Raw genomic sequence first — 24665 nt, 5'->3', positions numbered from 1 at the left:
ATTTCTATTTTTCTGGACAATTTCAAAATACTCATATTTTAGATATTTTCCTATCCATACCCTCAAGTTATTTTTCTCAGACAGTATCTCTAATTTTTAAAATATATAAAATATCCCTAAAAAATTTACTCATCAAATTTTTTTCTCTCATTTTTTTACCGGTCTTAAATTGTTATAATATCTTCATTTCACTTATTTATAATATTTTTAATAGTATTTATAGTATTTTTATTAAGATACTATAAACTTTATACTATTAAAAAATATTATAAGTGATATCATATTGTATCTCTTATTATTGGTAAACCAGTAAGATATTATATTTTTAGGTTTATAGTTAATTTGATTAGGGTTATGAGTCCAATTAGATAATTTATACTATTTTTAAGTATATTTTATAAATATTTTTATAATATTATAAAAAACCATTATTTGAATTCTTTGGGTTATCCATGTATATATACATATATATATATATACATATATATACATATATATATACATATATATACATATATACATATATATATATATGTATATATATACATATATATGTATATATATACATATATATGTATATATATATATATATATATATATATGATTTATCTTTTCATTAGTTTCCGCAGCTGACTCTATTCGTCTGCTGACCTCAAGCGAAGCATCTCAGAGCAGCGTCCGATCTGCTCTTGCAGCAGCGGCTAAAAGAGGAGCGTGGCCGCTGCAGCCATCCCTTTTGGCCCTGCGGAGATTCCTTTTGGGATTCTGATGCCGACGTCTGTGGAGCGGAGAAAGCGAAGTTGCAACGGTGGTCCACCCGGAAGGAGTGGTGAGCTGGGGACGAAGACGACGACCAAATAGTACCCTCACAAAGAACAAGCGTGTGGACCGTCTCTCTCTCCTTTAAATTGGTTGAAACGAGCACAATAATTTAACATGGTCGTCGGAAGAGCAGTTCTAATGCAGCACATGGTTGGCGTGATTTCATCTCCAACATGATGAATTGTAGCTTTCATTGCAAGATTGCAGAACCGTAAAGCAAAGCAGCAGTCTACATGTCTGTGAAGCTCTAACAGCTCCTTATCTTGCCTTGAAGGGATGGTAGACCTTGAGGTCACTCACTACCCCGGCAATGGAGCCGGCGGCCGAGGCTATGGTGATGATGAGGCAGGCCAAGCTCAGTAGCTGCAGGCACATCCACCTCGTGCTCCACTTGGCTACCTTCTTCTGCACAATGTACATCTCCACCGGGAAGTACACCGTCAACGGCCAGAACCCCACCGCCCCGAGGAAGCCCACCACGTCGTTGAAGAAGGGCAGCAGCATCGACACGACGGTGGTCACCACCACGAACGCCGTGCGCCAGGTAAGCCTGAAGAGGTTGAACTTGTAGGAACGGCTCGCCGGCAGGGGGACCTGGATGTCTTTGCTGATGAACTGGGACTCTGGCCATGTCCTGAGAGCCCATTTCTCCACGAAGGCGAAGAGCGGCTGGCAGTAGACCTGGTATGCGCCGACGAGGTGGATGACGATGGCGACGTTGGCGATGTCGAGGAGCCAGTAGGGGTTGTAGAAGCCGAAGCCGGTGAGGAGGTTGCCGGGGGCCAGGTCGCCGAACGCGGCGTAACCCATGCACCCGCACAGCATGTAGAAGGTCGTGGTCACAGCCACGCTGATGAGGGTTGCCTTCTTCATCACCTTCGCCTCTGACGGCGGCGGCGCTCTTATCGTATCCTGTCGAAGCACGAATGCATGAAATCAGTAACCACGCCGCACTACTGCATTACTCTGTTTGTTTCCAACGCTTCTCCGATCGAATCAAGTACCTGAATCTCGATGAGAATGATGGAGTAGGAGTAGGCGAATGCGATGTCACCGAAGGCCTGAAGGCTGCGCCAGACTTTCTCCATCTGGCTGACTGTGCCGATGCTAATTCCGGTGAGACTGCCTCTCATGCCACCATTTTCTGATGAGAGAAGCGTGGTTTCAGTGTCCAGAGTTTAGACCACGGAATCGATTATTTGGAAGGGATGGTTAAGCTTCTTACTGATCACTTGGACGATGCCGAGAGCGAGGCCGATGGAAGAGTAAGTGAATGACATGACGGCCGCGACGATGGACAGCCACCATATCTGGTCGAAGTCTGGAATCTGAGAGAAGACGATCTCCGCCACGCCGAACATGATTATGTAAGGGTTGCTGTTAACTTGGCAGGGGCTGTCGTCTCCGTTCTCGTGGAAGCAATTCGACCTTTTGATCGCCCTGTTTCCAACCCAAACCAAACCCAATGTCAAACACCTTCTCGGTAAGCATCCTGCACAAAGCAGCTGTTGCTTCTACTTACACCATGCTAATGGAGGCGGCGATGGTGTATCCGATCGCGACTCCGACGATGTTGAGGTACTGGAGATAGCCACAGAGCTCGACCTTGAAGCCGTCTGTCGATCACCATTTAGTGCAAGAGACAGTCACATTACAAGAAGACGTAGTATTCGCGCAAAGATCGATCCACTGCTACAGTGTCGAGACGTACTGAGATTAGCTCGGACGGCATCCATGTAGGTGTAGTTGCGCTTGCCGGCGACGAGATCGCCGGAACGGTAGCAGTCGGCGAGGAGAGCTGAAGTGTAGTAGGTGACGAACGAGAACAGAAGCATGACGGCAGGGCCGGCGACCCACCCGAGCTGGCCTATCGCCCACGCCAAGGATAGCACGCCGGAGCCAATCACCGCTGTTATGATGTGCGCGCTCGCCGTCCACATAGTCCCTGTAAACATCTCAAAGCTAAGAACAGTTCGGAAACAGAGGATATGAACAGAAGAGAGACCGTTCTTCCTCCTCACCCGTTCTCTTGAGGCGGCCGTCATCGTCGAAGCATTTGGAAGCTCCCTGCGGCAGGCCAAGCTCCAAGGAGACCTCCATGGATGGGAATGCCTTTATCCACACCACCAATTCAATTCAGAGAAACAAGAACAGCAAGCAAAGCACTCAATACAAAGAGAAGAAGGAACTGAAGCAGAGGAGCTGGGAATGGGATGGGAAGATGGAGATGGAGGTATATATGAGCAAGATAGAACAGGGAAAGCACGTGGTCGAAGTTGAACTCCGGTGGTCAACGAGGGTGGACGCCACCCTCTGTCTCCCACAGTCCGCCACTCGTCTCTGATCTCTCACCTCCCATTAGGCTCTCATGGAGACCCACACGCAGCAGAGCATTAAGTGGGGAGGAAATGGCTAGGAAGCGTCCACGTTAGTAGTGATCGAAGGTAGCTCAGATATCAGCATCAGTGCATGAGAAGAGACCAAACAGAGAACCGTAACACAAGAGATCGACCTCACCTTCTGCATTGGGAGTTCTCTTCTGCTGCGGCTAAAGCTCGGAAGAGGAAGAGATGGGTCGAGAGAGGGATGACAGTTCTGCTCTCTTATAGCCGCACGGACGGTGTAATCCTCACTCGTGTGTGGCATTTCAGCCATCCTTATTTGACGCAGAATAGGTTCCTTCGTACTGAGCCATTACTGGTGACCATCTCTGAGCATTATTTACTGGGGATCGTATGCTGCTCTCTTTGGTTGGTTCCTTGAATTGTTCTCTTTTGGAGGAAACATATGGTTCATTGAATTGAGGAGGAGGGAGACATTATAGACCTGCAAGTTGCAGACATGATAGAGCTTTGTTTATGCTCGGATCAGATGACTGGTTTGATAAAGTGCAGATCGCTGTGATGCATTTGGAAATCGGGTGGAGTATCTTTGAATGCTGAACTTTGTGTCTCCTCTAATCATATCTTGCTGGTGATTAGAGGGGAATGCTATACAAAATTATGCACGTAAAGTTGACCACCTTCGTTCTTTTATCAACTTGTCTTTAAGTGAAAATGATTTAGAATCAACATCGAGTGTCAGAGAAATAGTTGTTAACGTATGAGTCAATCCGACGTGATCCAAAACCGAGAGCATAGGAGTGTCCAACATGGTGAGAGAGGTGGCTCCGAGGTAGAAGTGTCAGACTCTCGAAGTATCACCTTCACTAAGATCGATATTAGGAAAAAAATTTTAACCCGATCCCTCTTACGCTCAAGTTAGTGACCAAGGTCTCTTAGTAAGTATATATATTTTTTTTAAAGAGAGCCTCATGGCGTAATATTAAGGATTAACTTTTATACTTATACTCGAGGTGATAATCTATAAATGCCCCAACATTCTCCTCTTGATGTTTGATCCACGTGGATGATTGGGAAGAGACAACCTTGAATAGTCGGTCTTGAATTTTTATCCATGTGGACAAATGGGTGAAGGGTAACTTCAACCTTTTCCTTTCACGATAATTTTCACGTGATGATTATGTGTCGAATGATAATTGACTGTTAATATATTTTCTATCAAAGAGATTCACGTAAATCAATCATTCCTATGAAATAACTTATCATTGCAATGGCTTTCATGTTTAGAGTTACATATTAAAAGAAGCATTATTATCTTGCAAACGCTCACCAATTAAGGTTGTTATTTGTTAAAGTTTATCAATACTATAATAATAATAATAAAATTATAAATTTTAACTATTTGAGCTCGACTATATGAATCTTTTATCATCATTAAAATATATAATTAATTATATAATTAATTAAATTTAAATTATAAATTTTTATTTATAATTTTTATTAAAATATTTTTATATCTTTCTCTACCTCTCCTCTTACTATTAAAATTAATCATTTTATCTGACTATCAGACTACTAAAATCGATTATGATTTATGTTTACGAGGTCAGATATAATTTTACGTTAGTTGTCAATGACCTACTAGCATAACCCTCTATCATTTTCATCGAGTATGGGATTGACATTGATGTTGTTGTTAAAGCTTTAAATACATTAAACTGTTTTACGATGATTTAAATTATTTAAAATTTTCATAAATTGATCAAAATCTTTATCATGGTATTATAATAGAACATGAGTTCAAGAATCTTATATCTATCTCTTTCTCAGTGTCTAATTAAAAATATTTATCTAATATTTATTTTTTTATTAGACTTATAGTACATTTGGGTTTCGTTTATACATTAAAAGAAATATTAAAACTTATAATTATATTGAATTCCGTTCTAATAATTTACACTATGCGGATTTGTGGTTACTTAATGAAAATTTTTATCATACTATTAATAATATCATGAGTCAACCCAATCAAAACCTTTATGACTAACTATTTATTTATTTATTTTTATTCTTGTGATTATGATATATGCCATATTTATAACATCAGCAGTATGATTATTCGCAATCTATTCCCAAATTAATGTTTGACTTATTCTTCAAAGTCAACGGTCGTCAGGAAATGATCGACTCTCTCATCGCCGCCAGGGTGGGGTTCTGCAGCCGCACTTGATGCTCCGTGGGGTCAGTGGGGTTGGATCATGGAAGATCTTGCAGGTCAGTGGAGATGGATCATGGCGGAAGTCAGAGCTTATGGCCATGTCCAACGCTTCTGAGATCCAAGGAGAGCTTAGTGACGGTGACTGTAGCATCGGGACAGCTTCCATGGTGATTGCATGATGTGTGGTGGAACACGCAGTGTTTCCATGGCTGTGATGAAGCTAGAGAGAGAGAGAGAGAGAGAGAGAGAGTTGCTAAAACCAATCACAAAAGAAAATTATTGATCTGTATATAACCAAGAGACATTTTGGTTTTGAGCAGCATCCAACTCAAATTCTGAAGAATAGCAACTATTTCTTGTGGTATTCTCAAGAACTGCTTTTGCAACAGTATAATGAATCACCATTAGGAGACATGAAACTTCAATCAGTGTCTCATGATACAATTTTCTAGATACATTTTTGTGAACAAGGACATCAATGAAGAACAACAGCATCGAGAAGTAGATAACCCATCTCTGGCAACATCGAATCGACCAAAACATACAGGACTGTGCAAGGTTGTCATTCACCAGTTCCTTGTCCGCACGAAGAAGAATGAAGGAAATCAATGATCCGATCATGACAATCGTGTAGCCTAGAAGAGGACTTGCTTCTATCGGCAACAGCTGTTCTCTCATAGGAGGATCGTAACTAGGGCATGCAAGATTGCTTTAGGGCTACCCCACTTCCCAATGCTATCAAATACCGAAGCTTGAGAAGTATCAAATCTGTCGTCGAATGTTCTCTGCTGATTGAACTTTGTTAGGTTTACATGCAACAAATAGAACATAAGCTACAAAATTCAAATTTAAAGCATATACCACACCTGTGAAGCATCTTTAAGAGGACCCCAGCATTCTACTCTGTTGTATTTCTTCGATTTTGAATGGAAGTACACCCACACCTTAGCTTCCATCAGCTCAGGGTGTTTGCTGAATAGGATGGAATCTCCATGTACCACAGCTTTCAAAACCTAAATACAATCAAACTGATACTTCATATGATCAAAGTGTCAAATTCTTTTGCTCTATCTTCTTTTGATGGACAAGATCTTGATAATATGAATAGATCAAGTCTCAATTCCGAAAACCTAACAATGGTCATTTTATGCCTCAAGGGAAAAGCTGTGATTAATAATTACTGCTGTATCTTCCTTCAAATGTGGACTTACCAGTGGTAGCTCTTTAGAAAAGATATGGTATCGGAATCCAGCAGCCAGATCTTGAAGGATATTAGATCCACTTACATAGCAATGCACATGCAAAGACATTTCTTCTTTTATCTTCTTCCACTCTGCCACCACATCATCCCAATGTAGTGTGGTTTGCCAGCCCATCAACTGCAATTCCATGATGCAAGCTTTCATCAATCATTGGTGTAAGGCATCAAACAGCCATTGGAACAATGATTATGTTGTAAAATTATGTTACTCTTTAATACTTTTAATCTCAAAAAGTAGCAAAATTCACATGAAAAATCTCAAACAAACTCATGACTTTTTGGACTTTAGAGACGTATTATTTATGCTAATTAAGAGCCATAAACTAGTAACTATGAAGAAAACAGAATAAAATACTAGTATTTCAAAGAGAAATGATCACATAAATTTTGCAATATATAACATTTGCAATGTGGCTGAATTTGTTCAATGATTTTATAGCATCAATGCAAGCAATGTTTTGCATCCATTGTACTTCTCACCATTAAACTCAGACAAGATTCTATAAACATTAAACATAAGTATTTCAAGAGAAATGATCACATAAATTTTGCTATATATAATATTTGCAATGTGGCTGAATTTGTTCAATGATTCCATAACATCAACGCAAGCAATGTTTTGCATCCATTGTACTTCTCACCAGTAAACTCAGACAAAATTCTATAAACATTCCAGATGTCTACATCCTCAACTAAACATCAGGTCGCAACATGCATGTCAATGTAATTCAAGAGCTTAGTGTCCAAATAAATATATCAATCGATTATACCTTGTTACTGTGCATATTACTGGATACTGCTAAGGTCAGATTTGCTGTGAAATCACAGTGTGTCAGGGTGTAAGCCCTTGGAATGGTGCTTGAAGACTGCTTCTCCAATTCTTCTCCCATGAAAACTACTTTCAGCTTTGATGCTTCAAATCTTGTTGGAGGACCCAAAAGCCTAGCTGCCTGATAATGAAACAAGACATACTGAAATCATTATCTCCATACTAATTGCCATGGAAAATTATCTTGAATGCTAGTTAGGTTAATGCTAGTGAATCTATAACTCAGAGTGAAGACAAATACATTATCAGTGCTAAGTTATTCATGATATGGCCCTGTGTTGTTAGTTGTCATTCTAGAACAGGAGACTAATATTCACAAATCTACAGTTATCATCACTATTAAAAAGCAATTTGGCTGAGAAAGATGGGGAAGAAAAGTTCTGAATCTATCCTATTCTCAGACCAAAAATTGGCAATAGGATATGCTAATAATTCTAATCAGAATTACTCCTTGTTAGCATAATAGATCTAGCAAGTTAATGAATTAAGAAAACTGATACTCTCACAAAACAGCTAGATGAATAGTAATCACATGACAGGTTTTTCCTTTTTTTTAGTACAATGGCATGAATGAGCTGCAACTTCTCCATATAATATTTACTTCGGACACTATGCCAGTGGATTAATCTGTATTCACGAAATGCCTGACCATATTTAAAGAGAGTCCTTCCCTTTAACACATTTCTTTCAGATATCTCGGAGACATCTTTTCCAGAATGCCCAAGTTAGGGCATGCATTTGAGCTAGAATCTCACAAGTCCATCTATTTTAACCCAACAAGAACAGAGAGGGGAATGGAGTTCGCGTACCAGAGGCCCGTAGAAGTCTCTCCTTTCACAGCTCAGGATCACCGGGCGGTTGGCCGGGGCAGCCGAAGCAGACACAGAAGACCTGCCCATGGAGGAAGAAGGGATGGCGAAAGCATTCCCCGCCGAGAAGCAAGAAGCCATGGGAGCTCCTGAGGAGGCGACTCCTTTTACGCCTCATGCATGGCCTCGTCCGCTCCCCATGGCCTTCACGCCACAAACACCAGCACGGCCTTGGTTCGCGTCAGGCATTAGAGATATGAGGAGAGATGTGGACTTCTTCTGTCCCTTCTTCTTGTGGCTCGAGATCGCCCACAACCATGCAAGTCTATTACATTTGCACCACCACGCAAGCTGCTGCCTCGTGGAGCCACTCCATTGGTCGCCAACATAAAACTGGATAATGTGAGAGATTCGGCCACTGGTGAAAGCATGTCAACCGTGTGCCACAAATAAATCACTGTCAAGCCAACAGATGGATCTAAAATGACTGCTTGGATGAAATGTTGCAAGGGCTGACCTGATCAATCTGTGAGGCGCACCAGCAAAATAGGTGCAGCATTTCGTCGAACACAAGACCTGCAACTTCACTGCTCTGGCTATTTGGTTCATCCAACTCTTTCCCAATAGCTTCCACTTTGTGTTGGAGCATCAAAATCTGTAGGAGAGTTTTGTTGTGGCATGCTGATTACTTGGGTATGTATCCATGTCAAAATCTTACGTCTGCTAAATGTTTCAGATGAACTGCAAACCAAGTGATACAATGCCATATTTGCTGCCATTGTGATTAGTAGAATTCTGCATTTGACAACACCAAGGAAAAAGAGGGAAAACTCATTTGCATCTCTTGATGTCTGTTTCCGACATCCACAGCTTTGTGAAAAATGTTGAAATGATCCTGAATTTGATAACAGTAGCACTTTTTGATTCATGTGGAACAGAATTGAACTTGATACTTGGGCATTGATTTCATGCATATCTCACTCTCTGTTTGCGCCTTTCTATACCTGACATTATATTCTACAACAAAAAAATGAAAAGATAAGTTAATACTCTTCACAGTTACAATGATTTATTTGCATCAGGGTCCTAATTTAGACCTTCAAGAATTTGTCTGCATTTGCCCTGAAGGAGAGGAGGCTGCTGTGGTACTTCAGGTTTCACAGATCCACTGTCTAGGTTTTTCAGTATCATCACCTGAAGCTGTCGATATGTGCCAGTTATCGCCTTCAGATTCCTGGAACCAAAAAAAAAAAAGAAAAAAGTTAAAAACCGAAAAAGACCTCAAAGTTAATTATAGCACTTGAAGAAACACTTGTGCAGAGAAAATAGTGGATTGTTCATCTGGCAACATCAGATTAAGCAATTTTTCACACAGCTGCCTATTTGGCTCGCAAGTGTTTATTCGTAACAGATTATATACGTAAGGGTAAAGCTGAAAGCGCTATGTTTGTGCAGTTATTTTGAATCATTTATTTGAACACTAGTAGCTAAGAAGCAAAAGAATATAAAATTTATATGAGATCTGTGCACACGGACCGATCAGGGAACAAAAGATACATCTTTGGAAGCTACAACAGGTTCTTAGAAAACTGAAGCCATCTTTCAGTCACCATAATAAGCTTAGGTTATAATAAGAGTTTGTTTAATTACCTGTGTTACTATTGGATATGGAGAAGGCAATGAAAGTTGGGGCCATTTTTCGGAGAAGGATGACTGCACTGAATCGGCAAACTAAAGAGTATGTTATGAATATGAATAAATTTTCAGCAATATTTTCCTTGCATCAGTTTATGTTCAAGAACACAAAAATTGGTTATTATGACAGTTAAATCTTTTAAAATCGATAAAAATAAAGTTGTCGTAAACACAATTTGATATTGTAGCACAAGCGAAACTCAAAATCAAAGAGCACAAACCTTGAATCCCTTATAGACAACACCTGCACATACCAGTCTCATCCATCTTCGCTTCACCATCCCTTCCTCCACCTTCCACACATCTCATTTCTCCAATCGAACCTCCTTCGTGGCCTCTGTACCATACCACTCTCTAGGTCTTGGCCTCTCTGGGAAGACAACCTCGAGAGCAACACCGACACACACTAGTCTCATCCATCTCCTCTCCACCTTCCACACATCTTGTTTCTCCAATCCAACCTCCTTCGCGGCCTCTGTACCATTCCAACTCTCTGGGTCTTGACCTCTCTGGGAAGACGGCCTCGAGAGCAACACCGACACACACTAGTCTCATCCATCTTTCCCCCACCTTCCACACATCTCGTTTCTCCAATCCAACATCCTTCGCGGCCTATGTACCATTCCAACTCTCTAGGTCTTGACCTCTCTGGGAAGACGGCCTTGAGAGCAACACCAGCACACACTAGTCTCATTCATCTTCCCTCCACCTTCCACACATCTTGCTTCTCCAATCCAACCTCCTTCACGGCCTCTGTGCCATACCAACTCTCTAGGTCTTGACCTCTCTGGGAAGACAGCCTCGAGAGCAACACCGGCACACACTAGTCTCATCCATCTTCCCTCCACCTTCCACACATCTCATTTCTCCAATCCAACCGCCTTCGCGGCCTCTGTACCATACCAACTCTCTAGGTCTTGACCTCTCCGGGAAGATGGCCTTGAAAGCAACACTGGCACACACTAGTCTCATCCATGTTCCCTCCACCTTCCACGCATCTCGTTTCTCCAATCCAACCTCCTTCGCGGCCTCTGTACCATACCAACTCTCTAGGTCTTGACCTCTCTGGGAAGACGCCCTTGAGAGCAACCCCTGAACACACTAGTCTCATCCATCTTCCCTTCACCATCCCTTCCTCCACCTTCCACACTTCTCGTTTCTCCAACCCAACCTCCTCCACGGCCTTTGTTCCAAACCAACTTTCTATTATTTCCGCCATTGACTCGGACACCTGAAGAGCAGGCGGTAAACATGATCTCCCCCGCCCTTTTGAACATTGAGCTGACAGAGTGCAGCGAGCTCGGCTTCCTCGGGCTCAATGCCATGGGCAGCTACGTAAGCCTCACCTCATGGGCCTTCCCGACCTCTCCCTTCTTGCAGAATTCGAACAGAGCGGGGCCGAAAGACCTCAATTTTAGCGGGATCTCGGTTAAAGACACCTGCTTGACGAGATCAAAGGCGAGTCTTCCTTGACGCCGTTGAGGCTCATATGAAGGTAGATCTTGGTGCCGCGCTCGAGGCCGATGGCATCCGCGGAGGAGCAGAGGTAGGGGAGGACGTTAAAATGGTCGAGGAAGAGCAGGGTGAAGACGGCGCGGGTGGCGTCGTAGAAGCGGAGGGCCTGTGGGAGTTCCCTGTTCTTGAAGCACATGTCGAGATTGCGACGGAGAAGGCGGCAGAGCGGTCGACCGAAGGGTGTTCGAGGAATAACCTCAGAGAATGGCGAGGGGGGCGCAAAGCGGGGGTTTGGGTTATGAACTTGGAGATGGAGGGAAAGAGGCGGCCAACGGCATCGACGCCTCTTTGAAAGCAAACCAAACCGTTTCGAGTGTCTGAGCCAAAAGTTTGGTTCGATCCGGACTCGTATAAATTCGAATTTAACGTAATATTCTATTTTATGCCATACATACATCTTAACAATAAAAATATTCATCTTAAGGTTACAAATAAGATATAAATTATTTATATTCCCGGGTGGCATAAATTATTTTCCTTCATTCTATGTTACAATAAAATCTATAATCAAGATTTTAGCTAATTGTAGGATATGAAATTATCCGATATTTATCGATTCAACAAAAAATGAATATACACAACCTTAGATATAAATATAAAGAGATTATTTTGAGATTTCTCAAGCCATAAAGAAACAATCTTACTATTCATACATACCCTTCTTTCTTTGCACTACATGCACTAAGCCGCGAAATTAGATCATGATTTTAGACATTTTAGTGGCCATCTTATCATTACAAAGCTTTCCAAGTAATATGGGATGCAGAGAAAATGCAACATCACAGAATTTCTCAGAGCAAGAGACATCATCAAATATGAAATACAACTGAGGTCAAGACAATCTTGCCATTCATTCATCTTTGATTACTTAGGTTTTCTCGAGGTGCTAGCTATCTAGCAAGTTCCTGAATCCAACCTCACAAGTCAGACTATCACAACATCTAGACTAAGCTCTAGCAAAATCTGATCTTTTACGATAAAAAAAATGTACGAAATTTTCATCGATCAAAGAATACATTATTTTTTCAAAGGACAAGCATGGTTATGCATGCAACGAAATTATACATCATTATATCAAAACTGCTGGACTTTGTCAATGTATCTCTTGTTTACAAGGTGGTTGTTTCGACATCGGTTGGCCGCCACATTGACTTCTGAGCATAGAACAATCCTTCATTGTCTTTTGAGTATGTCAGACGGATTTCCCAGTGAAGTGATTTTGCAAGGTTTTCTATCTCAGAAATTGTACCAACATTGTCTCTTACAATAAAGTTCCCTCCAGGTCTCAGTATCCGATCTACCTCAACAATTACTGGCAGTAGTTGGCACCTAGAATGAAAAACACAAGGCTCCAGTGTAATATCGAGAAGAAAACACAATTGAACCATCCTTGCATGAAAATCTATGACAGCCATAGTAGATCAAACGGCAACTTAGAAAAGGAAATATCTGTGCAAATCTTAACATAACAGATGCAATAGTATCATCAGTCTTTAAGTGTAAAAGATCTGTGTAAAAGAAATGTTTCTTATCTACTTAATAAATAAAAAGACATTTTTGTATCTTTTGAGTCACTATAAGGTTTGGCATAAGAACTGTTTTCAGGAAAGAAATACTTAAATTCATGTGAACAATAAATTGCAAAAGTTCAAGAACTATTCAGACTCTAAAATGATTAAAGGATTAGTATGCTACTAATAAATATAGTAAGATTTTAAGTGATTGAATAAATATAGTAAGATTTTAAGTAATTGAAAATGTTTTATTACAGACTAACCTCTTTTTGAGTTTAGAGAATAGATGGTCTGCATGGAGAAGATCATATGTTCTTGGGTAGGTGCTAAATGATTCACACCAGTCATGATACATTCCAAATAGTCCACGCTCATAGATAATTGGAAGAGTGTCAGGTGCATCGATTGAGACAATATTCATTACCCAGACCTTCATGTCTCGCAAAGCTGCAGCAAAACTGCAAACAACACCCCAAGACTAAACAAGGAGCAGGCATCAAAGTGATTTGCTCCAAATAAATAAGAAAAGAATATACCAACAGAAAGATGATTTGAGATAATTCAGTACTAGAAAATTCCATCGCAACCTTGTGCTATTGTTTCAAAAATGTAACGAAGTTATTGCGAATAAAAATATTTTGCTCGATGCTACAGGAATCATTAGATAAGCACAACAGTGTTCCATAATGTCCAATAAGATGAATATGGAAAACAGCAAAAAGTTTGCAGGAAAATGCATAGACCTCTCGAAGAACACAAAACCATGTGGAGAAATAGGTCATTCACTTAGAGAAATACTTGAATCCAGAAGAGAATACAAAGACATGTTGACAAAGAAAATGTCGAGGTTAAGCAAAATACTGGACATGTGTGCTCCGGAACTTCATGCACAAAAGTGATCACATATACCATGGCAATTAAATGATGCAGTTTCTGAGACAATGTCAAACACCAAAACCAAGTCAGAGGTACCATCTGGTTAATTTGCAACTCATGAGGTGCCATACAGTGATTCATAAAAATTTAAATTCCTTTTGACTGAGAACCGGTAACCGGAAAAGAATGACAACTTACCCTCCATAAATAGATCTCATGTCCATGGCATTCCTCACGGCAGACCAGTTAATCCCCATCCCATTCAAATATGATCTGCTAACCACATGTTTCCAATGTTCATAGTCTGCTGCGAAGTCTTGTGGTGCAGGTTTACCATAAACTCCAATTTGGGAACTATTAAACCAGTAAGGCGTTTTCTCCAGTCTTAGTGGCCATTCATCTGGCCACTGCACCCCACGACTACTGGAATATACTGGCAACCTGTGCATGCATGCTTGTAGTGGGACATTCCTATATAAATATTAACAGATACCACTAATATTAGACACATTTCAAGTAACAATGAAGCAAACTAACCAAAGAAGAAGTGAAGAACCATGTCTAATTTTTGAAAGAACAAGCATACCAGGCTGCATCAGGATCGTCAAGTTCTTGACAGAGTGGAGGGTTTTCTTTCGTTCTTTTGTCATAACAACTATTATCAGAAGGTTTTCTATAGATTGCTAGACCAACATTGTTTACTTTATCTTTTCTTTTAGCCACCATCTCCCAGCAAATAGATCTTGTCAGTTCAGACATGGCTGGCATCAGTCATAAAGGAAACTAGTTAGTATTGTATAAAGATATTTGACCTGGTGCTAAAACAAAGGAGGTCAATTCATGAAGCTCCTGCCAATACAAGGTTCTGAAGAGCGTCAATATAGACAGTTTTATCACTGTAAGCAAAGACACTCATGCTTGAACCCCAGTCACCAAGATTGCTAAGGAGCAGCATTAAAATGACACTATATTTCACTTCCTAATATTTGATCTGGTGATCAGATTCCTAGAAGAATACATATCCCATGTATTACACTTAGACATTTAACAGTTTGATTAATGATGGTTAGGTTACATATAGATGATGCTTATCTGAAGCCCACAGTATGAAAGTCCATTTGAGGTCTATATGGTTCGACAATGCTAATATATGTGGACAATGACTTGAAAATTAAGGAATTATGGTGACTGGGGGCCTAGAATATATCTCATCAACCAGAAAAAAGGAACCAGCTTGTAATACTAGAATATGATTATTAGGGACAACAATCACGTAAAAGTTCATGCTAAACCATTAGGGACGACATTTTAGCCTCAGATATGTTCACCATTCTGTAGTTTCCTATAAACAAATTAGAACCTATTCTCAACTGAAAAAAAAGTAAATATAAGCATGAACAAGAATATTAATTTTAATTGACATGATATCTTTGATGAAAAAAAAAAGAGGCAAAGAGAAGTTGGCAACATGTTATGTATTCTAATTAACCTGAAATTTTCAGGCATTTGGTTCCTTAAATCTACTTCTTCACTAGCAATAAATCATAGCCATAACTTTTATGACCAATCATTGTTGCGGGTTGTACCTTGCCAGATCCCCACATCTTCAGGAAGCTTTTGGTAAACTGGGGTTGCCGACCAGACAAAATAACCACCAGGACGGAGCAATCGGTTCAACTCCAACAAAAGCATACCACCTACAAGTATTGACAATAAATATCCAAACAAAAATTCCATGGAACATAGATCGTTAAAGATTAACACATATCACCTTCAATGTGCCATGGTACCCTACAGCGTGCACAGTGTACAACATCAAAGACCTTGCTGGGGAATGGAAGTCTTTTTGTACCCATGACTGCTAATATAGCTGGGATTCCTCTCTCAAGAGCAAACTGCACTTGGGCCTCGTGCTCATCTTTTGGTGCAAATGACATGGTAAGCACATCTCTTTCAAAGAGATAGCCACCAAAGCTAGCCACTCCACAACCAACATCCAAAATAACACGGCTTCGTTTTCCCCATGCTAAATCTGGCAGTGACTGTGAATGTATAGACAAAAGATGCATCAGTCTTCAAAATAGTTATCAACAACTATACTCTTCAGTACGGATTCCCAAAGAAAAGAATGTGAAAAGACAACATTATAGAAACTGAGCATGCTAGTATGTCTCTACTGCAGGCTTCCATAGGCGATAAGTCAAATTATACACAAACAGTCATGGAATTCATCAAAATCAAAAGAAACATACGAGAAGACTGACAATTAAGTAAAGGAAACAATAGCAAAACAATTGAGAATTTAAACAAATTCAAGGAAGGATAGAAAACTAAAAAAAAACATGGTAGATGACAAATACAAGAGAAGTAGGCCTGCAAGACATCCAAGATGGGATTAAAAGCGACACATTTGGAAACATAGCAAAGATGGAAAACAGACTTCACATGAGGGACTTTGTACTAGGCTAAATCATAAAACATGGTTAGTATTGAACCTCCTGAACAAAATCGATGTAGTGAAGTGCACCATGCTTGAACTGAGTTCCACCTCCTGGAAAAATGAGATGCTCTCCTGATACTTTCACCCAATTTTGGTGCCCTTTATATTCTACAAGCTTGGTGTGTGGAACATTGTTATACCATACCTGTAGTATAGTCATAAAGTAAGACAAATGAAAAAAGATTCTTTAGGAAAATATTAGGCACAATAGAATGCAACATCTGACGGCACAGTTGTTACCTTGTCCCTGCTCCTTGACCACTCGATTGGTTGTTTATATCCAACAGGAAGGGGAACGAGGCAGGTTGGGGCCTGTTCAGGGCAGTGCCTCTCTCTGTGTTCATAGTGCTTAGTACTGCGGAGCTTCTTAATAGCTGCCACATTGTCAAGACAGGGGATGTAATCTGCTCTGGCAGTGGTATTACAGAGTTTCCAGCTGTAACTTACTTTCTGGCCCTTTGATGACGCTGAAGCTTGCACCTCTTCCTCGTTCTTTGACTCTACAGCTTGTGTAGACCATGCTCCATTCTGGCCGTTGGTCTCCTTTAAAAGCTCTGACTGATCCCCAGAAGGGAAAACCTTGCTCTTTTCTTTTTGGGATCCATCACCATCAGATTTCTCATTTTGCTCTGCTTTCTTTTCATTTTCCAGTCTTTCTACTTCATTTTCACTTTCTTTTAGTTTCTCTTCCGTCATGGCATCTTCGCCATCAACAGATCGTGATGTGTCATCAAATGTATCATCCAGATCATCATTCCCCTTTGCCAGGCTACCCTTTTTGGATTTCTCCACTAACTTCTCAATTGTCTTGTCCGATTCAGACTCTGATTTATATCTAACAGTGTTCTCAGTATTTTTGGCATCCCCACTTGCTAAACCATCATTTTCACTCCCTAACTTATCTCCAAATGGCATAGAAAATTTATCTTTGAACTCAGATTTGGGAACCAGATAAGAAAGATCTACAGGGACAATATTCAAGGAAGACAACATCCATATTCCAACGAAGCAAAGGGCAACAAACACGAGAATTGTCGTCTTCAAGCAGTACGAGGATGATCTCCTGTTATTCGTCTGCATGTTTCTCCCAAATGCCATGCTTGCCACCTAAATTCCTGGAGTGGTTTGTCTGAATTATTAAGAGGAAAAAAAAAACAAGTACTCAGAGAATGACCCAATCTTCCATTTGCTTTCTTTACAAACCCAAATATCACATCTTGCAGCTCAACTAAACAACTAAAATGAACAAAAAGGAATACTTTGCAGCCTGCCCACTATGGACTCGACTTATCTGAACAAAATTAGATGGAGTGCCTATATCGACAATAATAACAAAAGCGGCAATTCCCAAGAACATTAGATAACATTACCTCGAATCCAGCAGGAGGAATAAGATCTATAGCTCTCCAGAGGTCAAATGACGGTAGATAACGCCCAATCTACTCGATTACGGCCAGGTCTTGACGATTGACGAAACAAATCCTAATGATCAAACTGAAGAGCAATGCAAAAAAACGACGAATAATCAAAACCTTAAAAAATCGAAGCTTACACACTCCAAGAACAAAAGGGACAAAAGTGCATCACGAAACAAATACGGGGAAGGAAATCAAGGAAGAAAAAACATGAAGAAAATGGCAAGGTAAGCAAAAGGAATTCGTGTCAGGATGGGTCGATCCGTAGATCCAAACACGAGACGATCGATGCGTTACCACTGAGCGAGCCGAGGGTTTCGTCGTCGTCCTCCCATCGATCGGCACCGAGAGGGTACGATCGATCGATCGCTCGCTCGCCGAAGGAGTGCGCACGGATCTCCTCATTAGTTTATACACGTGACGGAGGCGAGTGAAGTGTAACCAAACCCATTCATTAGTCTTTTCCTTTTTTGACTGTTTATTACCGAGACGCCATTCCTGTGATGAGGAAACGGAACGGAGAGGCGGAAACCCCGTTTCCCGTGGCGGCGGGTCCTTAGATGCTACCGCGGGCACACTTTTTTCGGGAAGATGTAAGAAACCAGTCTGCTGACCTCAGCGCCATCCTCAGGGAACGGTTTGTATTTGATCATGGGAACAGCTTTAGCTAAGTAAAATCCCGGAAACACGAGATGCAAGCGCGTTTAGGGCCTACAGCGGACACGCACGCGGCTTCCGCGAATCACGTGCGGCCCAAAATGACGAAATTACCCCCTATCTCCTCCGGCAAAACTAGAATGGCACCAACCATTCTTTCATGCTGTTCAATGAGAGGAGCATTGCATAACACTTCGATCTGTATAAATCTCAGCTTGATCTTTCCCTGTGTTGTGAAGACTGGATCGATCCGGGAGAGCATGTTATGATTGGCAGAAAGGCTCTGTGACTTGCTGCAGGAGTTGCGTCTTCTTTTTGCTGGCGCTGTGATGGGAAAGTCTGGTGAAAGTTGTAAGCGTCCTGATCTTGGTTGGGACTTTGTGCCATCTATGATTAGAAAGGAGCAGAAAAAGGTTGAAGACACTATGGTTAGACAATTCAAAAGCTGATAAGAATGAGTGTGGCTATGGAGTGCTCTGTACCTGATAGCGCCATGAACGGATCTGCATCAGTTGTGCTGCTGTTTCATCTTCCTGTTTCTTCCGCATGAGTTAATGGTGTGATATTGGATAAGTCTCGAGGTTAAAGATGGAAGTCCAATCATAGACTTTGGGGATGAAGCCATTAACGCACCAGTTTCAGGTCCCGACGACAGTGAGGAGAGTAACAGGGGACGTCAAAGCTTCAAATACTAAAGACATCAGTGGACTGGTTTCAGCTCAGCGGCACTGACTCAGCTTTACATGGGGAGGATGATGTAGAAACTGCGTCTCTGTTCGCTTAGTGTTCTGGAAGATGACCTGTGGTTGAGTGATATCCATGAACAGAGCTGAGGGAACAACCAATTGGATGAACAGAGCTGTTCAATAGTCACGTTATTCGAATGCCGTCCTCATCTAAGGAATCCTCTGTTTCAATACAATTGCGTCCCTACCACTGTTTCTTTGCGTGCAGGGCAGATCATCTCCCGCACAGTGATATGTATGCGGACGTCCGTAGCTTACACAGATTCTTGTCGAACGCGGCATAAGTTGCGACTTTGGTCCACGCGGCGGACATCTAGATGACCACACGCCCTCCTCGCTCCCCGGATGTTCGCCACGTCATGAATCGTAACTTTCTTCGTAACAAGGTCGCGACAGTAGAGCGTTGTATTGGAGCACTTCGATCAGTCGATCGTGTCACAGAACAGAGTGACATTTACCCCCTTTTCGCTCTATTATTCGTTGGGGAGCGAAGTCCGATTTCGGTGGCGAAATCTTTCGACGGCGATGTCAGGTGAGTCTATCCCTATCTGCCCTGCTTTAATTCCGATATTTTGCTTCCCGTATCCGTTTGCTTATCGTCCGTAATTAGAAGATGTTTCGACCATCTCTTTGGAATCCCGCTATTTTTTGTCTGTTTTGCAAATTGCCAGACCGTAGAAAATTATGAAGATTTATGGATGGTTTTAGTGGGCGGACTTGATTGTTTGTTGGGTTGGAACGGTTCCTCTCAAGTGTGCGCTCTTTATTCGAAGCTTAGGTCGGCAGTGATCCCTAAAGAACAGGTGTTTTTGGTTGATATTTAGTCCGTTTTGCCCACGGTATCTATGTTTACTTGCGTTCATAAGTAATATTGGTTGCACAAGATGTAATTGTTGATTTTTAGTCTATTTTTTCGACAGTATCTGTATCTACTTGCGTTCTTTAGTAATATTGGTTGCGGAAGATCTAATTTTTGGGTCTTATACTTCGGTGGTACGTGGGTATGGACTCTCCTGCATGTTTGTTGTGTCAGGAAATGTTCACAATTCAACATCTATTTGGTTTCTGGTTCCGTTTTGGCCTCGGGGAGCAGGTGCTCATTGATATTAAATTTTATCCATTTGGAATTTTATATGCTTGCATTCCAGGTCCTTGTTGTTATGGAGCCCATGGAATTTTGGTTGGTAAAATTGGTCTCAATTTGAACCTTTATAATTTTTTTTTGAATCATGATCGTTTAGGTTCGAACAAGAAGTTTCATTTGGGTCGTACAGCAATTTTGACATCATTTGCTTAGAGGAAACGAGTAACTTGCCTTGAGCCTGAGGGAAGAAATGATGCAGCCACATGACAGTGACAAAAATGAAAGGAGTTCATGCACTTCCATTAAGAACGACATCTTAGATATGCCACGGACATCCGATGATAGTACAGATAAGGATGTTGATATTGTACTTTGCCGTGTTTGCCATTGTTCTGAATGTGACAGAAGGGGTGATGCTGCCTTGAGTTTTTTAAATATTGTTCCTCCGTCACAAGAATATCTGGAAAGCAATGTTGATGGAGACTCCAGTGATAAACTTCCCAGAGAGTGTACTCTAAAGGAGGTCAACAATAATAAGACGTCGCAGGAGCAGAAGGAATTTATTGAGTTCGTAGGTCCTGAAGGCGAGATATTTGTTTGCAGTGCTGATGTAGAATCAGGTTCATACTTTAATCAAGACACACTAATTGATCTAGGATGTTCTTGCAAAAATGATCTTGCTCAGGCACATTATGCTTGTGCTCTGAAGTGGTTTGTAAGCCATGGTTCTACCGTGTGTGAGATTTGTGGAAGTGTGGCTAAGAATGTAAGGGTGACAGATTTCAGAAAGGTTATGGCATCTTTGAAGGATTACGAAGAATTAAGGAATAGGACAGCAACCGGAGAATTTTCATATTCACATGTGGGGATGAATTCAGGTGTCGATCCTGATGCTGTTGCTGCTATCCGAAGACAAAGACTGAGTGAAATATCATTGTGGTTCAGTCCTCATAGTAATTTGGTAACAGTCTCCCAGGAAGCTTTAGAAGAATTTCCATATAATCCAACAGAAAATGTTGTGAATATGGAGACTCAAACGGCCAAATGGGCTTTGGAAGGTACAGGGATTTTAGTTGCCGTTGGACTGGTCACTGTTATTCTCACATGGTTTATTGCTTCACATGTTGGAAAGGTATATCCTATTCGTATATTATGATGTTTCTACACCTTTAATGATTACATGGGCATGACCTTTTATTCATTGATCACTAAGAGACTAGATGGCAATTAAATTGTGCTTTTCTTCTCTGGTATTTATTAAGGGATCCTCTATATTACCAATTCATCTTCATTTCCTGTCTCTTTGTGGTCCTATTATTCCAATAGTTTTGTAGTTATGTCATTTATTCCACTGAGAAGCCAAATTGCATGTGCTTCTCTTGTTTACTTTGCTAATGTGTCATGACACTTCAGCTAACAAGTTTGGTTTTGTAATGCAGAAAGCTGCTAGATATGGTTTTAATATTCTTCTTGGAGGAGTATGTGCTTTGGTGGTTGTGATCTTTCTTAGATTTGTAAGTAGAATGCTACTCCATGTTTTATGGTTTACAAAGTTATGTACTATTTTTTTCATTAAAACTGTAGAGTTGGTTTAACATTTATCTGGCATTTCATATATATAACCACAAAGAGTGATAAAGGTACCAAGTATTGCTGCGCTGCCTAAACTGGTATGAAATAGGCGATGCATATCGGTCCAAATGTGGGCTGGTATGCGGAGCACCCCTGTTTCAGGCGACCCAGTCTAGTTAAGAAATAATAATAAAAAAATCACTATCAGGGCTCCTGAAGCATTCTTCTCACGTTTAATGCCGTTGCCACTATCGCTGCTTTGTTGCTATCGTCATCGTACTTCGCCATTGCCGCCGCCGTTGCCATTACTGTTGCTTCACGACACTGCTGCCATTGTCGCTACCAATGCCATTGCCACTGTGTTCCTTCTTCTTCCCAAGTACGCATGTACTTCTTCTCCTCCTCCTCCTCTTCTTCCTTCTCCTCTTCTACCACTTCTTCTTCCTTTTTCCTCCTCCATTGCTTGCTCTTCTTCCTTCCTCCTCGTTCCTACTTTGTTCCTCCACTGCTCATTCCTTTCCCCCTCTTTTTCTTCCTCCCCAAAACACTGGTATATACCGGTGTACCATGTATCGTTACACCAGTACTGATCGGTATATACCAGTCTGACAAATTGCCGAAATGGATCAGGTAACTGAAACAGCATTCCTTGAAAGGCACTATGTATTTTATATTTTTCTGCACTTATACCTCAGTACATATGTTGATGAAATAACAAACAAATGATGGATTGGTACTAACGAAATTCTTTGATTAGCTTATGCTATTAGATTGAGTCTAGTTTGAGCTGTTAGGCTATAACATCAAAAGTTTGATCTTTAAATTCGGAATAAGAAGTGGGTTTATGATTGTTTCTGTTATAAGTGACAACTCTTCCAAGCATTTCTCTAAATCGAGGAGGAGAAAAGACCTCCCAGACCTGCTGAATATTAGACTACAAAATAAACTGTCACTGCAATAAAAAAAGAGAATCATCCAACTAGGCCCTAAAAGGTAGACGCATGCTGACCACACCTCCTTTACAAGGATTATAATGTAGTTTAGGAATTAGAATACTCTTATGTGTTATGTGAAAAACATGTTAAATATGCTATGATATTGCTACAATGTTTGTACAATAATATTTATTTATAAAATTTTCTTGTTGCTTCTGGGTTCTCAATATCGTCCTCACTTTGGATTACTGCTATTCAGCTTCTGCCTATATTGAATCATCCCTAATTGATGATGGGATGAAGAAGAAAGAAGTGAAATGGACTAAGAGGAAGATTAATAAAACTCACAACCAAAGTAAAAACACCTAAGTGATACAAATTTCATCAATCATAGAAGTATAAATAGGACTATAGGAGCACAGTTTCATTGAAGGTTGGAGGCTTAGGAAGGTTGAAGTAGGTATTTCATTATTTTTCTCTTTTATTACTGCCTCTTATTTATCTTATTATTGGGTTAATGATTTTTTTCACGATTGTGATGGCACATTAGTAATGTGCATCACACAAACCCTGGTGGCCAGCCTGTATCCTCATGCCACTTGAACTTGTTGTTTATTTTAACAGCTAAAGCGTTTTTAGGGAAATTAGTTAGATTTTATTTTTCATTTTTTGTATGCAGAAGTGAGACCATAATGCATGAACTGAGTTTTTTTTTTTCTTTTTTTTTTTTGCTGTTTTCCTTCTCAATTGCAGGTTTTTCGAACAAGATTCAAGTATGGAGCAGCACGCTACTGGACAATCTCATTTGTATTTTGGTTTCTTGCTTTTGCAATATGGGCCTCTCGGACTCGGAACGTTCGGTCCACATGATCCTGCCTGTGGAATTGGAGCGACCTATATTCTTTGACAATGGACCAGGCTTCCATCATCGCTTGATTGCTGTTTGGCAATAAGACAGACATTAGTGATAATGTCGGTATTGCATCGTCTAAAGGAGCCACAGTTTTTGGTTGACATCAAAAGATGGTTCAATATCCTGGTGGCAAAGATGATGCCAAAGTGTGCGGGATATGATTTGTGTATACAACTGCGCCGTAGATCCAGACGGCGTGCGTTGAGGTATAATAGAAATGTGGTTGTTATGCATTCAGGCTAGATAGTTTTTCATATTGCCTAGTGATACATACTCAATTTTGTGTTTCAAACTTTCAACCCTATCATAGTAAGGGTTTTAATGCAATGTGCACGTCGTAGAATCGATTTGTTACTGAGTGCTGTCAATACGATGATAATGTCATCTCCATGGGAGTTTGCATCGACTTTTCACTCATGTTGCTGTTCAAATCATAAATGTTTCCACCTCTCCCACTCCTGAGAAAAAGAAAGCAGGTCAGCTAACCTTTACACTTCTTTTCTTGGTTTTCATCAACCAGAAGTTTTCCATGCTGTTCATAGACTGTCTGATTCAAGGGTGAAGTCCCTGGTGCTGTCTAAGTGCCTAGGGTTTTAAGTAAGGTTAGCTGAATTATCTGAATCAGACAGTCTAGGGTTTTAGACTGTCTAGGGTTTTCAAAATTCAGGATGATCTGAATTATCTGAAGTGCCTAGGGTTTTAAGTAAGGTTCAGATAATTCAGATCATCCTGAATTTTGAAAAAGGCATGAAAAAACATTTGCTAATACAAGGTCTGCACTGTTCTGGATCGGGCGATAAAGAAGCTACAAGTGTTCAAAGAAATCAAATAAAAAAAAATTAAAGGATTGCATTATGTCCCTGATGTCCTAAAACTACAATGTAATCTTTTGAAAAGCTCAACCAAGGAAACAGATCCATAGAGTCAACCTGAAATAGTCAACACATTGACTCATTAAATCA

At 40.6% G+C, this 24665-nt stretch overlaps 4 protein-coding genes across 6 annotated transcripts; 1 reads left to right on the top strand and 3 right to left on the bottom strand.

Moving 5' to 3' along the window:
* Window positions 1-996: 996 nt before the first annotated feature.
* LOC135645158 (amino acid permease 3-like) lies at window positions 997-3492 on the bottom strand. The gene is made up of 7 exons (XM_065163271.1): window positions 3340-3492; window positions 2844-2934; window positions 2534-2767; window positions 2345-2438; window positions 2048-2262; window positions 1827-1966; window positions 997-1734 (listed from the first exon to the last, which is right to left on the bottom strand). The coding sequence occupies exons 1-7, from the start codon at window positions 3475-3477 to the stop codon at window positions 1081-1083; spliced, it is 1566 nt and encodes a 521-aa protein (XP_065019343.1). The 5' UTR covers window positions 3478-3492; the 3' UTR covers window positions 997-1080.
* A 2218-nt stretch (window positions 3493-5710) lies between these two features.
* Window positions 5711-8542, bottom strand: LOC135645151 (protein STAY-GREEN LIKE, chloroplastic-like). The gene is made up of 5 exons (XM_065163255.1): window positions 8282-8542; window positions 7414-7593; window positions 6594-6761; window positions 6249-6395; window positions 5711-6167 (listed from the first exon to the last, which is right to left on the bottom strand). The coding sequence occupies exons 1-5, from the start codon at window positions 8420-8422 to the stop codon at window positions 6057-6059; spliced, it is 747 nt and encodes a 248-aa protein (XP_065019327.1). The 5' UTR covers window positions 8423-8542; the 3' UTR covers window positions 5711-6056.
* A 3891-nt stretch (window positions 8543-12433) lies between these two features.
* LOC135644849 (probable methyltransferase PMT26) lies at window positions 12434-19094 on the bottom strand. Of its 2 annotated transcripts, none has more exons than XM_065162773.1 (11): window positions 18936-19094; window positions 18094-18840; window positions 17752-17875; window positions 16622-17510; window positions 16377-16526; window positions 15653-15923; window positions 15468-15578; window positions 14468-14642; window positions 14080-14352; window positions 13269-13463; window positions 12434-12820 (listed from the first exon to the last, which is right to left on the bottom strand). In XM_065162773.1, exons 4-11 carry the CDS (start codon window positions 17477-17479, stop codon window positions 12601-12603), a joined length of 2253 nt encoding a protein of 750 aa, XP_065018845.1. In that variant the 5' UTR covers window positions 17480-17510; window positions 17752-17875; window positions 18094-18840; window positions 18936-19094; the 3' UTR covers window positions 12434-12600. The 2 variants fall into 2 exon arrangements, with proteins under 2 accessions (XP_065018845.1, XP_065018846.1); XM_065162774.1 differs by having other exon boundaries at window positions 16622-17496.
* A 177-nt stretch (window positions 19095-19271) lies between these two features.
* Window positions 19272-24057, top strand: LOC135644850 (uncharacterized). Of its 2 annotated transcripts, XM_065162776.1 has the most exons (5): window positions 19272-19731; window positions 19871-20292; window positions 20441-21415; window positions 21723-21797; window positions 23544-24057. In XM_065162776.1, the coding sequence occupies exons 3-5, from the start codon at window positions 20534-20536 to the stop codon at window positions 23658-23660; spliced, it is 1074 nt and encodes a 357-aa protein (XP_065018848.1). In that variant the 5' UTR covers window positions 19272-19731; window positions 19871-20292; window positions 20441-20533; the 3' UTR covers window positions 23661-24057. The 2 variants fall into 2 exon arrangements, with proteins under 2 accessions (XP_065018848.1, XP_065018847.1); XM_065162775.1 differs by lacking the exon at window positions 19871-20292.
* The last annotated feature ends 608 nt before the right edge of the window (window positions 24058-24665 follow it).

This window comes from Musa acuminata, chromosome BXJ3-8 (assembly GCF_036884655.1).
Source record: "Musa acuminata AAA Group cultivar baxijiao chromosome BXJ3-8, Cavendish_Baxijiao_AAA, whole genome shotgun sequence".
In the NCBI taxonomy this organism is placed as follows: domain Eukaryota; kingdom Viridiplantae; phylum Streptophyta; class Magnoliopsida; order Zingiberales; family Musaceae; genus Musa; species Musa acuminata.
Note: the sequence above shows the minus strand (reverse complement) of the source record. Positions and strands in the feature narration are given on the sequence as shown.